The sequence below is a fragment of the Ceratotherium simum genome, chromosome 32 (assembly GCF_057802395.1).
Source record: "Ceratotherium simum simum isolate JZ-2026a chromosome 32, ASM5780239v1, whole genome shotgun sequence".
Lineage (NCBI taxonomy): Eukaryota > Metazoa > Chordata > Mammalia > Perissodactyla > Rhinocerotidae > Ceratotherium > Ceratotherium simum.
The window spans coordinates 13,583,992-13,602,453 of record NC_141931.1 but is presented as its reverse complement, the minus strand read 5'-3'; the positions used below and the strand labels follow the sequence as shown (position 1 = coordinate 13,602,453).

General features: G+C 38.0%; 1 protein-coding gene across 12 annotated transcripts in view; it reads left to right on the top strand.

The window, feature by feature from the left end:
- MLLT10 (MLLT10 histone lysine methyltransferase DOT1L cofactor) overlaps window positions 1–18,462 on the top strand; it is a 271,785-nt gene that overhangs the window by 50,340 nt on the left and 202,983 nt on the right. For all 12 annotated transcript variants that reach the window (XR_015549345.1, XM_087420756.1, XM_087420757.1 and 9 more), the window contains one exon: window positions 16,639–16,693. Coding sequence is in view for 10 of the 12 variants with exons in the window: in XM_087420756.1 (XP_087276882.1) it covers window positions 16,639–16,693 (55 nt within the window). In the remaining 2 variants the exon portion in view is untranslated. The remainder of the gene's footprint in view (window positions 1–16,638; window positions 16,694–18,462) is intronic.

The window sequence follows — 18,462 nt, the reverse complement described above, 5'->3', positions numbered from 1 at the left end:
ATTTTTGAGCCATGTGGTAGCTATATTTAACCTTTTGAGGAACTGCCAAAATAGCTACACCATTTTACATTCCCATCAGCAATAAATGAGTGTTCTAATTTCTTCGTATCTTTGCCAACAGGATATGTCTGTTATTGTTTATCTTTTTGATTTTAGCCATCCTAGTGGTATCTCACTGTGGTGTTAATTTGTACAGGCATACCTTGGAGATATTGCTGGTTGTATTCCAGACTACTGCAATAAAGCGAATATCGCGATGAAGTGAGTCACATGAATTTTTTGGTTTCCCGGTGAACATAAAAGTTACGTTTACACTATACTGTAGTCTATTAAGTGTGCAGTTGCATTATATCTAAAAAAACAATATGCATACCTTAATTAAAAAATACTTTATTGCTAAAAAATGCTGAACTATCAAGCCTTCAGTGAGTTGTAGTCTTTATGCTGGTGGAGGGTCTTGCCTCATTTTGATAGCTGCTGATTGATCAGGGTGATGTATGCTGAAGGCTGCCTTGGTGGTGGCAATTTCTTAAAATAAGACAGCAGTGAAGTTTGCTACATTAATTAGCTCTTCCTTTCGTGAACGATTGCTCTGTAGCATGCAATGCTGTCTGATAGCATTTTACCCACAGAAGAACGTCTTTCAGAATTGGAGTCAGTCCTCTCAAACCCTGCTGCTACTTTATCAACTAAGTTGATGTAATATTCTAAATCCATTGTTGTCATTTCAACAGTCTTCACAGCATCTTCAGCAGGAGTAGGTTTCATCTCAGGAAACCACTTTCTTTGCTTATCTCTAAGAAGCTAACTCCTCATCTGTTAAAGTTTTATTGTGAGATTGCAGCAATTCAGTCACATCTTCAGGCTCCACTTCTAATTGTAGGTCTCTTCCTGTTTCTACCACATCTGCAATTACTTCCTCCACTGAAGTCTTGAACCCCTCAGAGTCATCCAGGAGGGTTGGAATCAACTTCTTCCAAACTCGTGTTAATGTTGATATTTTGACTTCTCATGAATCACAAATGTTCTTAGTGGCATCTAGAGTGGTGAATTTTTTCCAGATGATTTTCAATTTACTTTGGCCTGATTCATCATTGGAATCAGTAGCTATGGCAGCTATAGACTTACAAAATCTCTTTCTTAAATAATAAGACTTGAAAGTCGCAATTACTCCTTGATCCATGGGCCGCAAAATGGATGTTCTGTTAGCAGGCATGAGAACAACATTGACCTTCTACGTCTCCACTGGGGCTGTTGGGTGACCAGGGGCATTGTCAGTGAGCGGTAATATTTGGAAAGGAATCTTTTTTTCTGAGCAGTAGGTTTCAACAGTGGGCTTAAAATATTCAGTAAACCATGTTGTAAATGGGTATGCTGTCATCCAGGCTTCATTTTTCCATTTATAGAGCACAGGTAAAGTAGACTTAGCATAATTCTTAATGGCCCTAGGATTTTCAGAGTGACAAATGAGAGTTGGCTTCAACTTAAAGTCACCAGCTGCATTAGCCCCTAACAAGAGAATTAGCCCATCCTTTGACGCTTTGAAGCCAGGCATTGACTTCTCCTCTCTAGCTATGACAGTCCTTGATGGCATCTTCTTCCAATAGAAGGCTGTTTGGTGTACACTGAAAATCTGTTACTTACTGTAGCCACCTTCATTAATTATTGTAGCTGATCTTCTGGATAACTTGGTGCAGCTTCTACATCAGCACTTGCTGCTTAACCTTGTACTTTTATGTTATGGAGACTGCTTCTTTCCTTAAACCTAATGAACCAACCTCTGCTACCTTCTAGCTTTTCTTCTGCAGCTTCCTTACCTCTCTCAGCCTTCATAGAATTGAAGAGAGTTAGGGCCTTGCTCTGGATTAGGCTTTGGCTTAACGGAATGTTGTGGCTGGTTTGGTCTTCTATCCAGACCACTCAGACTTTCTTCATATCAGCAATAAGGCTGTTTCTCTTTCTTATCATTCATGTATTCACTGGAGTAGCACTTTTAATTTCCTTCAGGAACTTTTCCTTGGTATTCACAACTTGGCTAACTGTTCGGCACAGCACGCCTAGCTTTTGGCCTGTCTCAGCTTTTGATGTGCCTTTCTCACTAAGCTTAATCGATTTCTAGCTTTTGATTTAAAGTGAGACACCGGTGACTATTCCTTTCACTTGAATACTTAGAGGCCATTGTAGGGTTATTAATTGGCCTAATTTCAATGTTCTTGGGTCTCAGGGAGTAGGAAGGCCTAAGGACAGGGAGAGAGAGAGGAACTGATGGTGGAGCAGTCAGAACACATACAACATTGATTGATTAAGTTCGCTAACTTATGTGGGTGTGGTTCGTGGAGCCCCCAAACAATTACAACAGTAACATCAAAGATCACTGATCGCAGATCACCATTACAAATATAATAATAATGAAAAAGTTTGAAATTGTGAGAATTACCAAAATGTGACGCAGAGACGTGAAGTGAGCAAATACTATTGGAAAAATGGCGCCAATAGACTTGCTCATTGCAGGGTTGCCACAGACTGTAAATTTGTAAAAAATGCAGTATCTGCAAATTGCAATAAAGCACGGCGCGGTAAAATGAGGTGTGCTTGTATTTCTCTAATGACTAATGATGCGAGACATCTTTTCATGGGCTTGTTTTGGTCATTTATATGTTTACTTTAGACAAATGTCTATTCAGATCCTTGGCCCAATTTTTACTTGGGTTATGTGTCTTTTTATTATTGAGTTGCAGATCTCTTTATATATTCTGGATATAAGTCCCTTATCAGATAGATGACTTGTAAATATTTCCTCCATTCTGTGGTTTGTCTTTTACTTGATGGTATTATTTGCAGCACAGAAGCTCTTATTTTTGGTAAATTCCAATTTATCTATTATTTCTTTCTTGCCTCTGCTTTGGTGTTATATCTAAGAACCACTGTTCAACTCTAGGTCATGAAGATTTACTGCTGTTTAGTTCTAAGAGTTTTGTAGTGTTAGTTCTTACATTTAAGTACATGATCCATTTTGAGTTACTTTTACATATGATGTGAAAAACAACTTAATTTTTTTGCACGTACATAGGAATTTTTAATGTATCAGTTTTGTAAAGCTATTTCTCTTTCCCTTAGTTTCTTAGCATTCCTCTAGCAATTTCAATATATTTCCTTACCTTTTGCAGTCTATTTATATAGTGTACCACTTGTTAATATACTACCACTTACTGTAAAGTGTAGAAGTCTTGCAACTGTAGAGATTCTTTTGCATCACCTCTGTCTGCTGTTAGTTATGCTGTTGTTATATGTATTAGATCTCTATATATTATAAAGTCCAGAAGACAGTATTACAATTTTTGTTTTCAGTAATCATGTATTTCTAAGAATTTAAGAGGGGCCGGCCCTGTGGCTTGGTGGTTAAGTGCGCGCGCTGCGATGCTGGTGGCCCGGGTTCGGATCCTGGGTGCGCATCGAGGCACCACTTCTCCGTTCATCCTGAGGCCGAGTCCCACATACAGCAACTAGAAGGATGTGCAGCTACGACACACAACTATCCACTGGGGGTTTGGGGGGAAAAATAAAATAAATAAAATCTTTAAAAAAAAAAAAAAAGAATTTAAGAAATAAAAGTCTTTTATATTTACTTGTTGTGGTGCTCTTCTTTGCTGCCTGAAGATTTGCATTTTCATCTAGTACCATTCCCTTTCATTCTGAAGAGTTTCTTTTCTCATTGTAGTCCATGTCTGCTAGTGATGTTCGCTCTCTGTTATCTGAAAATATCTGTTTCATCTTCATTGTTTTGTTTTGTTTTGTTGTGACACTTAGCCACATGAATTTTTGTTTTTATTTTTATTATTTTTTTAATTTATTTTTTATAAGCCAAATTTCAGGTAGGTAGGGTTTTTTTTTTTTTAAATTGATGTCATAATAGTTTATAACATTGTGAAATTTTACTTGTACGTTATTGTTTGTCAGTCGCAATATAAAGGTGTCCCTTCACCCCTTGTGCCCACCCCCCCTGCCGAACCTTCTTCCCCCTGGCAACCACAAACTGTTCTTTCTGTCGTGTTAGTTTATCTTCCACATATGAGTGAAATCATGCCGTGTTTGTCTTTCTCTGTCCAGCTTATTTTACTTAACATAATACCCTCCAGGTCTGTCCATGTTGTGGCAAATGAGATGATTTTGTTTTTTTTTATGCCTGAGTAGTGTTCCATTGTATATATATACTAACATCTTCTTTATCCATTCATCAGTTGAGGGATACTTGGGTTGCTTCTACTTGTTGGCTGTAGTGAATAATGCTGCAGTGAACGTAGGGGTGCATAAGCTTCTTTTGATTACTGATTTCAGCATCTTTGGATAGATACCCAGTAGTGGGATAGCTGGATCATAAGGTATTTCTATTTTTAATTTTTTGAGGAATCTCCATACTGTTTTCCACAGATGCTGCACCAGTTTGCATTCCCACCAGCAGTGAATCAGGGTTCCCGTTTCTCTACAACCTCTCCAACATTTGTTGTTTTTTGTCTTGGTGATTATAGCCATTCTAATGGGCGTAAGGTGATATCTTAGTGTTGTTTTGATTTGCATTTCCCTGATGATTAGTGATGTTGACCATCTTTTCATATGCCTATTGGCCATCTATATCTCTTCCTTGGAAAAATGTCTGTTCATATCCTCTGCCCATTTTTTGATCAGGTTGTTTGTTTTTTTGTTGTTCAGTTGTGTGAGTTCTTTATATATTATGGAGATTAACCCCTTGTTGGATATATGATTTGCAGATATTTTCTCCCAGTTGGTGGGTTGTCTATTCATTTTGATCCTGGTTTCATTTGCCTTGCAGAAGCTCTTTAGTCTGATGAAGTCCCACTTGTTTATTTTTTCTTTTGTTTCCCTTGTCCAAGTAGACATGGAATTTGAAAAGATCCCTCTATGACCGATGTCCAAGAGTGTACTGCCTAAGTTTTCTTCCAGGAGTTTTATAGTTTCAGGTCTCACCTTCAAGTCTTTGATCCGTTTTGAGTTAATTTTTGTGTGTGGTGAAAGAAAATAGTCTACTTTCATTCTTTGGCATGTGGCTGTCCAGTTTTCCCAGCACCATTTATTGAAGAGACTTTCCTTTCTCCATTGCGTGTTCTTAGCTCCTTTCTCGAAGATTAGCTGTCTGAAGATGTGTGGTTTTATTTCTGGATTTTCAGTTCTGTCCTATTGATCTGTTTGTCTGTTTTTGTACCAGTACCATGCTCTTTTAATTATTATAGCTTTCTAGTATATTTTGAAGTCAGGGATTGTGATGCCTCCAGCTTTATTCTTTTTTCTCAGGATTGCTTTAGCTATTTGGAGTCTTGTGTTGCCCCATATGAATTTTAGGATTCTTTGTTCTGTTTCCGTGAAGAATGTCATTGGGATTCTGATTGGGATTGCATTGAATCTGTAGATTGCTTTAGGTAGTATGGGCATTTTAACTATATTTATTCTTCCAATCCTTGTGCGTGAGATATCTTTCCATTTCTTTATGTCATCATCCATTTCTTTGAGTAATGTCTTATAGTTTTCATTGTATAGGTCTTTCACCTCCTTGGTTAAATTTATTCCTAGATATTTTATTCGTCTTGTTGTGACTGTAAATGGGATTGTCTTCTTGTGTTTCCTTTCTATTAGTTCGTTATTAGAGTATAGAAATGCAACAGATTTTTGTAAGTTGATTTTGTACCCTGCCACTTTGTTGTAGCTGTTGATTATTTATTCTAGTTTTGCAATGGATTCTTTAGGGTTTTCTATGTATAAAATCATGTCATCTGCAAACAGCAAGAGTGTCAATTCTTTGTTGCCTATTTGGATTCCTTTTATTCCTTTTTCTTGCCTAATTGCTCTGGCCAAAACATCCAGTACTATGTTGAATAAGAGTGGCAAGAGTTGGCACCCTTGTCTTGTTCCTGTTCTCAGAGGAATGGCTTTCAGACTTTCCCTGTTGAGTATGATGTTGGCTGTGGGTTTGTCATATATGGCCTTTATTATGTTGAGGTATTTTCCTTCTGTACCCATTTTATTGAGAGTTTTTTGTCGTAAATGGATGTTGGATCTTGTCAAATGCTTTCTCTGCATCTATTGAGATGATCATGTGGTTGTTATTCCTCATTCTGTTAATGTGGTGTATCAGTGTTGTTTGATTTGTGGATGTTGAACCATCCCTGTGTCCCTGGTATAAATCCCACTTGATCATGGTGTATGATCCTTGTAATGTATTGCTGTATTCGGTTTGCCAATATTTTGTTTGCCAATATTTTGTTGAGGATTTTTGCGTCTCTGTTCATCAGCGATATTTGCCTTTCATTTTCCTTCTTTGTATTGTGCTTGTCTGACTTTGGTATCAGGGTGATGTTGGCCTTGTAGAATGTGTTAGGCAGTCTTCCATCTTCTTCTATTTTGTGGAATGGTTTGGGAAGGATATGTGTTAAATCTTCTTTGAATGTTTGATAAAATTCTCCAGAGAAGCAATCTGGTCCTGGTCTTTTATTTTTTGGGAGGTTTTTGATTACTGTTTCAATCTCTTTACTTGTGATTGGTCTATTCAGAGTCTCTGTTTCTTCTTGATTCAGTTTTGGGAGGTCCTATGAGCCCAAGAATTTATCCATTTCTCCTAGATTGTCCCATTTTTTGGCATATAGTTTTTCATTGTATTCTCTTATAATCCTTTGTATTTCTGTGGTGTCCATTGTAATGTCTCCTCTTTCATGTCTAATTTTATTTAATTGATCCCTCTCTCTTTTTTTCTTCGTGAGTCTGGCTAAGGGTTTGTCAATTTTGTTTATCTTCTCAAAGAACCACCTCTTTGTTTCGTTGGTCCTTTCTACTGTTTTTCGGTTTTAATTTCATTTATTTCTGCTCTAATTTTTATTATTTCCCTCCTTCTGCTGACTTTGAGCTTTGTTCTTCTCTTTCTAGGTCTGTTAGGTGTAGTTAAAGGTTGCTTATTTGGGATTTTTCTTGTTTGTTAAGGCGGGCCTGTATTGCTATGAGTTTCCCTCTCAGGACCACTTTTGCTGCATCCCGTATGAGTTGGTTCGGTGTATTTTCATTTTCATTTGTCTCCAGATATCTTTTGATTTCTCCTTTAATTTCTTCATTGATCTGTCGATTGTTCAGTAGCATATTGTTTGGTCTCCACATCTTTGTCACTTTCCCAGTTTTTTGTCTTATAGTTGATTTCTAGTTTCATAGCATTATGGTTAGAGAAAATACTTTTTATGATTTCAATGTTGTTAAATTTATAGAGGCTTGCCTTGTTTCCCAACATATGTTCTATCCTTGAGAATGTTCCATGCGCACCTGAGAAGAATGTGCCGTCTGCTGTGTGTGGGTGGAGTCTTCTATATGTATCTGGTAAGTGCATCTCATCTGGCTTTTCAGTTAAGTCCACTATTTCCTTATTGACTTTCTGTCTGGATGATCTATGCGTTGATGTAAGTGGGGTGTTAAGATCCTCTACTATTATTGTCTTGTTATTAATATCTCCTTTTGGGTTTGTTCGTAGTTACTTTGTGTACTTTGGTGCTCCTGTCTTGGGTGCATATATATTTATAAGTGATATGTCTTCTTGTTGGAGTGGCCCTTTTATCGTTATATATTGCCCCTCTTCATCTCTCATTACCTGTTTCATCCTGAGGTCTGCTTTGTCTGATATAAGTATGACAACACTTGCTTTCTGTTGTTTGCCATTAGCTTTGAGTATTGTCTTCCATCCTTTCACTCTGAGCCTGTGTTTGTCTTGAGAGCTGAGATGTGTTTCCTGGAGGCGGCATATCGTTGGATCTTGTTTTTTAATCCATCCTGTGATTCTGTGTCTTTTTATTGGTGAGGAAGATTGGCCCTGAGCTAACATCCCTTGCCAGTCTTCCTCTTTTTGCCAAAGAATATTAGCCCTGAGCTAACATCAGTGCCCATCTTCCTCTGTTTTGTATGTGGGATGCTGTCTCAGCATGGCTGAGCAGTGCGTAGGTCCGCACCCAGGATTCAAACCTGCAAACCCCAGGCTGCTGAAGTGGAGCGTGCAAACTTAACCATTACATCACTGGCCCGGCCTCCCACTCTGTGGTTTTTGATTGGAGAATTCAATACATTTACATTTAGAGTGATTATTGATATATGAGGCCTTAATGTTGCTATTTTATCGCTCATTTTCCTGTTCTTTTGCATTTCGTTTGTTTCTTGTCTCGTGTATTTTGGATTACCAGTTCAGTTTGGTAGTTCTCTATGGTGGTTTTCTTAGTCTTCTCTTCATTTATCTTATGTCTCTGTCCTGATTATTTGTTTAGTGGTTACCATGAGGTTTGTATAAAAAAAATCATGTAGATGAGATTGTCCATTTTCTCATGGCCTCTTACTTCCTTAGACTAAGTTGATTCCATCCCTTTTCTATTCCCCTTCTAAGTTATTATCGTCACAACTTATTCCATCCTATCTTGTGAGTTTATGGTTAAAGTGATGAGGTTATATTTATTTTTGGTGTTTTCCTTCCCTTCATCTTTGGTGTTTATAGTTATGTGTTTACTAATCTATTCTGATAGAAAACTGCAATCTTTCTGATTTTGTCTGCCTATTTTTCTCATTGCTCAGAGCTTTGTGTCCCGATTCTCTCTTTTTTTTTTTTTTTTAAGGCGTGAGGGCCTTCTTGAGCGTTTCTTGTAGTGGGAGTCTTGTGGCAATGAACTCCCTTAACTTTTGTTTATCTGGAATAGTTATTAGTTCTCCATCATATCTGAAGGATATTTTCGCTGGACAGAGTATTCTTGCCTGAAAGTTTTTGTCTTTCAGAATTTTGAATATATCATGCAACTCTTTCCTAGCCTGTAAATTTTCTGCCGAGAAATCAGCTGAGAGCCTGATAGGAATTCCTTTGTACATTATTTCTTATTTTTTTTTTAAATTTTATTTCTTTCTTTCTTTCCCCTAAAGCCTCAGTAGATAGTTGTATGTCATAGCTGCACATCCTTCTAGTTGCTGTATGTGGGATGCGGCCTCAGCATGGCCGGAGAAGTGGTGCGTCGGTGCGTGCCTGGGGTCCGAACCCAGGCCGCCAGCAGCGGAGCACCCGCACTCAACCGCTAAGCCACGGGGCGGGCCCCTGTACGTTATTTCTTTTTGTCTTGCTGCCTTTAATATTTCTCCTTTATCATTGACTTTTGCCAGCTTTACTACTATATGTCTTGGAGAGTCTTTTTTTATTTTTTTATTTTATTTATTTATTTATTTTTTACCCCAAAACCCCAGTAGATAGTTGTATGTCATAGCTGCACATCCCTCCAGTTGCTGCACGTGGGACACGGCCTCAGCATGGCCGGAGAAGCGGCGCGTCGGCGCGCGCCCGGGATTGAACCCGGGCCGCCAAAAGCAGAGTGCGCGTACCCAACCGCTAAGCCACGGGGCCGGCCCAGAGAGAGAGTCTTTTCATGTTGATATATTTAGGAGATCTATTGATTTCATTCACTTGTATTTCCAGCTCCTTCCCCAGGTTTGCGAAGTTCTCAGGTTATTTTTATTTTTCATTGAAGTGTAGTTGACATACAGTGTTGTGTCAGGTATACAACATACTGATTTGGCATTTATATACATTACAAAATGATCACCACAATAAGTCTAGTAACCATCTCTCATTATACAAAATTATTACAATATTATTGACTATATTCTGTATGCTGTATATTATATCCCCGTAACTTATTTATTTTATAACTGGAAGTTTGTAACTCTTAAATCACTTCCCCTATTTTCCCCAGCCTCCCACCCCCCTTCCCTTTGGCAACGACCAGATTGTTCTCTTCAACTTCATTTTTGAAAGATATGATAGTTGAGCATAGAATTCTGGGTTGACCATTTGTGTGTGTGTGTGTGTGTGTGTGTGTGTGTGTGTGATGATGATGATTCACCCTGAGCTAACATCTGTTGCCAATCTTCCTCCTTTGGCTTGGGGTAGATTTGCCCTGAGCTAACATCTGTGCCAGTCTTCCTCTATTTTGTATGTGGGTCTCCACCACAGCATGGCTGCCAGTGAGTGGTGTATGTCCATGCCCAGGAACCGAACCCAGGCCGCAGAAGTGGAGTGTGCGAAACTTAACCACTAGGCCATGGGGCTGGCCCTGACAGTGCTTTTTCTTCAAGTACTTTAAAGATTGTTTTCCTCTCTTCTGGCTTCCGCAGTTTATGATGAGAAATCAGCCATTTATCCACTCACTCTTCTACTGTATTTGATGTGTCATTTTCTCTTGGTACTTCAAAATTTTTCCCTTTGTTTGCTTTTTAGCAAGCAGTTTGGCTCCTTGTGGTTTGCTGAGCTTTCTGAATCCATAAATTTGTCTTCCTTTAAGTTGAGGAAATTTTCATCCATTATTTCTTTAAAATTTTCTTTCCTGCCATATTCTCATATTCATATTCCTTTTCCTCCCCACCCCTTTCCTCCTCCTTTTCCAGTCCTTTAATTATACGTGTTGGATTTATTTTATTTTATTTTATTTTGTGAGGAAGACTGCCCCTGAGCTAATATTGGTTGCCAATCCTCCTCTTTTTGCTGAGGAATATTTGCCCTGAGCTAATGTCTGTGCCCATCTTCCTCCATTTTTGTATGTGGGTTGCTGCCGCAGCATGGCTTGATGAGCAGTACGTTGGTCTGTGCCCAGGATTTGAACCTGCAAACCCTGGGCTGCCGCAGCAGAGTGCATGAACTTAACCACTATGCCACCGGACCAGCCACCATGTCAGATTTCTTGATAGTGTTCAATAGGTCCCTAAAGCCCTGTTCATTTTTTCACTATTTCCTCTTTTTCAGGTTAGTTCCTGTCTATTTGATGTTAGCTTGAAGCTCACTGACTCTTTCCTTTGTTATCATTTCATTGTTAAGCCTGTCCAGTGAATTTTTTACTTCATGTATTTTATTTTTAAGTTTTAGAATTTTTATTTAGGTTTTTCTTTATAACTTCTTTTCCTCTGTTGAGCTTTTTTATTTTATTTACTATAGGTACATTTTCATTTAGCTCATATAACTTAGTTATAATAGCTATTTTAAAGCCTAATTTCAGTGTCTAGGTCATCTTAGGGTTGACCTTCATTGATTGTCTGTTATCTGGAGCATTATTGACCTTTTTGTGGCTCTTCATAGATCAAGTATGTTGGCTTGCTTCCTAGACATTGTGAATGTTATATGTGAGAAGTCTGGATTCTGTTATATTCTTTTGAAAAAACTGATAATTGCTTTTATCAGGCAGTTGATTTGATTGGCCTGAAGCTGCCTGTTATGTATTTTGAGCACTTGCTTAAATCTCATTTCTTTTCTTTTCTTTTCCTTAACTGGGCTCTAGCCCACCCTGTGCAAAGATGGTCCAAGGTCAGTGAGAGATTTGGGCAGAGTCTATCCATAAAAATTTGAAGACTCTCCCCTTGTTCTCTCCTCTTTTCCCAGTTTCTCTGAACTTTATCTTCAGGTTCTTCCAATATTAGGACTATAGGAGCTGCTATGGGCCAACTGTGGCTTGTCTTCAGGTTAAAAGTCCTGAAAAATGGGAAACTCTTCTTGTGCTGGTCCGTTCCAAATTTTGACTTCTGGTGGGAAACTAGAATCTAGCTGCTTATCTGCTTTAGGGTTTGTCTCTTATAAGCCTACTTAGCTGTTTTTGAGGTAAAAATTCATTTTCATCATGGATTTAAAAATATTTGGGGGGGGCCGGCCCCGTGGCTTGGTGGTTAAGTGCACGCGCTCCGATGCTGGTGGCCCGGGTTCGGATCCCAGGTGCGCACCGAGGCACCACTTCTCCGTCCATCCTGAGGCCGAGTCCCACATACAGCAACTAGAAGGATGTGCAGCTATGACATACAACTATCTACTGGGGCTTTGGGGGGAAAAAATAAATAAATAAAATCTTAAAAAAAAAATAAAAATAAAAATATTTGGGGGGCTGGCCCGGTGGCGCAAGCGGTTAAGTGCGTGCGCTCTGCTGTGGTGGTCCTGGGTTTGCCGGTTCAGATCCTGTGTGTGCACCGACGCACCACGTGGCAAGCCATTCTGTGGCAGCGTCCCATATAAAGTAGAGGAAGATGGGCACAGATGTTAGCTCAGGGCCAGTCTTCCTCAGCAAAAAAAAAAAAAAAAAAAGGATTGGCAAATGTTAGCACAGGGCTGATCTTCCTCACCAAAAAAAAAAAATTTGGTGTGTTTCAGTCTGTTGCAGTTATTATCATTATTGGCCTTCAGTGATTCATCTTTGGCCAACAGGACCCTCTTTATTTCTTTTGACATGACCAAAGTGGTCTTTTATGGCTTCCTTGTTATCTGATAGAACAAGGTTTTCTGGGCTTACTTGACCTAGACCTGGAATCATCTACTTATCCCAAGAGTCTTGGTTCCTTTGGGAAATGCTATTTGGAGACCACAGCCTGAGCACTAGGGGTGCTCATTTCTACTGTGTTAGTCATGAGTCTTTCTAAAACATAATAAAAGATAGGTTAACTTAGATTTGTTATCTTTTTCTTATAAAATGATGAAATGATGATGGTAAATGTTTTATCCTAAAGATACTTTTTTATGCCACAATTACATCTTTTATATAATATGAGGAAGATGAAACTTAAAAGTTGAATTTATCCTTCTTATTGGCCTATAATATTATTTTCAGTTATTATCTTGTTGCTTTTTGTAATATAATGGTGATTATATTCTTGGTAAACCAGTAAATCTGAATAGATTGTTACATAGCCACAGCCTCCTCTAAAGGTCAGTATTGGGCCAGCCCCATGGCTTGGCGGTTAAGTGTGCGTGCTCCACTGCTGGCAGCCCGGGTTCAGATCCCAGGCGCGCACCGATGCACCGCTTGTCCGGCCATGCTGAGGCCGCGTCCCGCATACAGCAACTACAAGGATGTGCAACTATGACATACAACTATCTACTGGGGCTTTGGGAAAAAAAAAAGGAGGAGGATTGGCAATAGATGTTAGCTCAGAGCCGGTCTTCCTCAGCACAAAGAGGAGGATTAGCATGGATGTTAGCTCAGGGTTGATCTTCCTCACTAAAAAAAAAAAAAAATAAAGGTCAGTATTTTGGGTGAACTTGATTTAGTGAAGTATAGTGAGTTTTATCCCTTGGCAAAAGAATCTTATAATAAAGTAGAAAAAATATTTGGAAATCAATGCTTACATTATAAAGATGGAAAATAGTTGCGTGCTTTCTTACTATACTGTCTGATGTGGAAAAGACAGAAGAACCTTGTCTAACTTCTGCATGTTTGGGCCATTCCAATTAAAGGGTTTTTTTTCCTGGTAAACTGTGGTGAGAGCTTGAATTGTGGTTTTTTTTTTGTCCTCTTTATAGTGTGTACCCTTTCACAAGATTTACTTATGCCTTTTAACACTACCTGTGATCCATAAGAATGGATCTGTGAAATTCTGCTAGTAACGTGTTGCTGCAGCCTGCGCTATGAAACTTTTTAGTTTGGATTGATTTACTGTAGGATCTGGAGTCTCTGTTGTGCAGGGTCCCTCATACCAGATCCTTCCTTCCTGAACTTAGGGTATAGCCTTCTAACTATAATTTAACTTTCTTTTCTTTTCCTGTAATCACTTTTTCTATTAAGTCTCCTATTATTTTTATTTTTAGTGGGAATACATAGTCATAGTATTTTACTTAGCATAGAGTAATGTATCTTTATAAAAATTTAAATTATAAAAGAAATGAAATATTCTGGAATAAAGAAATAAATTCACTCATAATCTTACCATCCTCACCACAGTCTTTTAAATATATTTTGTGTGTTTTCTTGTAGAGTTTTCTTCTGTGCATTTGTTAACTCAGTTAAAATCTTTGTGAATATAACATTAGTTCCCTCATTGTTATACAGTTAGACGACTTCTAAAATGTTTATAAACTGCCACAGAAAATATTTTTGTATACATTTTTTCTTGTCTTGAAATTAAGTGTATAAAATGGTATAAAAATGACATAAGTATTTAATAAATGCTATTTCTATTATATTATTTCCTTTGGCTCTCTAGAAGTGAAGTAATTGATTTAGTATTTTTCTTGAATCATTGCTAAATTACTCTCCAAAAGAATTGTATTGTAGTGCCATCAGCAATATATGAAAATAAATGTTCACTGCACTCTGAACATTAGGAATTATCTTTTAAGAAAAGCTTTACTAACTTAGTGGGCAAAAATGCCTATTATTTCTTTGTGGTTTTTATATTAATATTTCTTTGGATACAAGTGAGGCTAAATGTTTTCTCGTGCATTTGTTACGTCTATCTACTTTTCTTTAATTAAAAAGTATTTTAAAAATCTTTTTTGAATTGCCTATTTTAATGTTTTTCTTTATAGAAGTGAATTCCGTAGATTTGAGTAAGTATTTTTGTGTTGAAACTGTTTTCAGACATTTCAAATTTATATTCGTGATCAGTAAGGTTTAAGGGTCTAATCTGAATTTTCTCTTCTCCAGTTGTTAAACAATTATTCTTAACACTTAATTATCCCGAAGAGTAATCTATCTCTGGTTATATTATATTTAGTTATACTTCCACAAGCACCTGTTTCTTTCCCACAGGGTAAATCACCCAACTAATAGTGTTTCCATCTGTGAAAGAGGTTGCTGTATAGCTTAGAACCAAATTATTGCCTGCCATTAGCACGTGTGCTTGTGTTTTTGCTCCTTCCGTCTATCCATCATATATTTTTTGAGCTACTGTCTGGAGATGGTGATAGATGCTAGGGCTATAGCCATGAAGTGGAGCTTATAATCTAGCAGAGGAGATAAACATAATTGCATAAATAACTAATTGTGATTCCAATATACGACAAGAAGGCAAGTACAGTCAATTTATAGTATGACACCTAACCTAACGTGGGGATTCAGAGAAATCGTCTCTTAAGGAAGTGACTTTAAGCAAGGACCTGAGGGATGAATAGAAGTTTATCCAGCTGTGCCAGAGGGTCAGGGTGAAGGACAGTATTCTAGGTAGAGTAAAAACAACACATTTAAAGGCTATGAAGCAGGAACAAGCTTTGGAGTATTTACAGAATTGAAAGAAGAGAAGCCAGTATTACCCAGACAGTAAGATATGGAAAAGAGAGAAGGTCGTGGAGGTAAGGAGGGAGTAGATCACATAGGGAAACCATTGAAGGGGTGTGAGAGGGCCAGAGATACATTTGGACTTGTATTTTTGAAGTTCACTCTGTAAATTGGTGGGGGTCAGGCAAGAGTGAATATGGGGAGACTATTTAGTAGGGGGGTCACTGAAGTGGTCCTCATGAAAGTTGATGTTGGCTTGCAGTTGGCTAATAGTAGTGTGGATAGGGAGAGGTCAAATCTCATCAGTATTTAGGAGAAATGGGCAAAATGTGGTGATTGATTAAATGTCAGGTTAGGGAATAGGGTGAAGCTGTCAAAAGATTATGTTTAGGTGTCTTGGGGGGCAATATGTGGTTGAGAGTATCATTGCAAAGATAGGGGAAACCGCAGGAAGAGCTAGTGTCATAGATTTTGGACAGAGCTTAAAGTGCCTGTGTATTGTGGGAAGCTTTATATATGGATCCAAGGACAGATCTGAATAGCAGGTAAAATTTGGGAGTCACTGGCATATCCTAGGAATTTAGTTGGTAATAGATATATAGGAAATGAATGAGATTGCTCAGTGTTTAACATGAAATGAGAAGGCATCTTAAGCCAGAGCCCTGAGGAACTACCCCATTTAAAGGTTGGATAAGGTGATCAGAAAGGTGCTGCCAACGAGATAAGAGGAAAATCAAGAGAGTAAAATACTGGAAGACAACAAATATAGGATCTCATGGCTTACGTTTTGTGTATTTATTCACTATTTTGTTATATTAATTTCCTGCTCTTATTTTCCTTTGTAATTTGTTTATATTACTATGTTATATGCTGCAAAACTTCTTTGGGGAACAAGGTAGGGTACAAATGATAAATACTCAAATGTGACCTCCAGGAACATATTCTTCATAGTAAGACAGTGCCATTGAAACGTACTGTTTATTATTTTTATAATTATATCCTCTTGTCAATAGTGAAAAGAAGTGTTACGTTTATTTTTGGTTTTAAAATGCAGGGATAATAGGGAGAGGAATCCATAATAACTTTTGAGTACCATTGTGTGTGAATGGTAAGAGGAACAAGAATAATTAGAGCAGTTCCTTCCTTCCAAAGGCAGGTCAGCACATGTGAGATCACGCTTTCCACTTAAATCAAATTTCTGAATTCGTGAGTTTGGCTCTTTACTTTAGGAGAAACCAGACTTAACTGACTACAATAATCCTAGCTGAGCTTAGACAGAAAGGAACGAGATAGAGGCAAATGTTAAAAACCGGGTATCAGTCCTATGTTGAGAGAATCTTTTTGTTTTTATTAATGTAATGTTAAAAAAAATTGTGGCAGGAATTTAAAAGTTAAGTAAAATTTACTTTTTTAAAGTTGTTATCTGATGTTCTGAGGAAGATTACATGTCAAGGAGAATTACTTCGTGAGGAATGTTCTGAAATACTCTTGGTGGCGACTAGTACAAATGCTGCTCCCACATTTTTGATAGTTTTGAAGTTACAGGGAAGATGTTATACTTTGGTAATCTGAAAAATCTGTTTCCCTTCTTTTTTTTTTTTTATAGAGATGTGAACTATGTCCTCATAAGGATGGAGCTTTAAAAAGAACAGATAATGGGGGTAAGTGCAGAGATTTTTTAAAAGATTTTTATTGAAAACTGGAGTAGTATTTTAAATATCTGTTAGTTCATACTATGTCAAATTAGTGTTTTTATTTTTACAAATTTTTTTAACAAATATTTTTAACAGTAGTGCATGTAATTTATTAATCATTTTTTATTGAAATACAATTTATCAACTTTGTGGACAAACTTAAGCATTGTTTTTTTTTTAATGCAGAATGATCCACGTACTTCTTTTTTTTTTTTAATTTTATTCATTTATTTTTTTCCCCCAAAGCCCCAGCAGATAGTTGTACATCACAGTTGCATATCCTAGTTGCTGTATGTGGGACGCGGCCCCAGCATGGCCAGAGAAATGGTGCGTCGGTGCGCGCCCGGGATCCGAACCCAGGCCGCCAGCAGCGGAGCGCGCGCACCTAACCGCTGAGCCACGGGGCTGGCCCAACGTACATCTAATTAAAATCTTGATTTCCTTTTATGGATACAATTTCATATATTAGAAATTATTTTTAGGAAAATAAGCCACTTTTCTATTCTTTTTGGTTAGAGCTAAAATCTGTGTTTTAGATTTTTTTTTTCCTCTCTTTAGTGTATTGTTAGACAGATGATATTTCTAATGAATGTTAATTTTAACACCCTGAGGATCTGTGTTGCTTGAGTATAAAGAAATGCTGACTTTTGTGTCTAAATTTTGGTGTGCTTTCCTGAGAAGCCTTGTGTATATATTTCTCATTTTCATCTCCCCTTCTGGTTACCTTCCTCAGAGAAATCCATGTTTCTTTATAGCTCAGTACCATTTTTCAATATGTAGACACGAATTTATTAAACTGTGGCATACTGTGAAAATTAAGTAACTGATGAAGAAACTTAAAAAAGTAGAGATAGGGGCCGTTCCCGTGGCTTAGCGGTTAAGTGCGTGTGCTCCGCTACTGGCGGCCTGGGTTCGGACCCCGGGCACGCACCAACACACCGCTTGTCCAGCCATGCTGAGACGGCATCCCACATACAGCAACTAGAAGGATGTGCAACTATGACATACAACTATCTACTGGGGCTTTGGGGAGAAAAAGGGAACAAAAAAACGGAGGAGGATTGGCAATAGGTGTTGGCTCAGGGCCGGTCTTTCTCAGCAAAAAAAAAAAAAGAGGAAGGATTGGCATGGATGTTAGCTCAGGGCTGATCTTCCTCACACACACAAAAAAATAGTAGAGATATAATTACTATTAGTATACTCTTCAATTTTGGGAGCCAACTCGAAAGTATTTCTGGCATAGAATAGAGTAGTGGCACGAGTAAATAAAAGGGAAAAATACAATATTTTTGCTATATTTTAAATTTAGGGCTGGCCCCGTGGCTTAGCGGTTAGGTGCGCGTGCTCCGCTGCTGGCAGCCCAGGTTCGGATCCCGGGTGTGCACTGACGCACTGCTTCTCCGGCCATGCTGAGGCCGCATCCCACATACAGCAACTAGAAGGATGTGCAGCTATGACGTACAACTATCTACTGGGGCTTTGGGGGGAAAAAAAATAAATAAAATTATATTTTAAATTTAATGTTTAAACTATAGTATGCAGTCACATTGTCCAAAATTTTAAAAAATATTAAAATCCTCCCTCCTACTTCTGTTTACCATCTTCTCAGTTTCTCAACAACTTTCCTGCTATCAGCATAATTGCTGTTATTACTTTTTTGCATATCCTAGGTTTTTTTTGCATATAGAAATAAATACGAATAGACGAAGATTTTCTCCTCCAATTGTTAATACAAA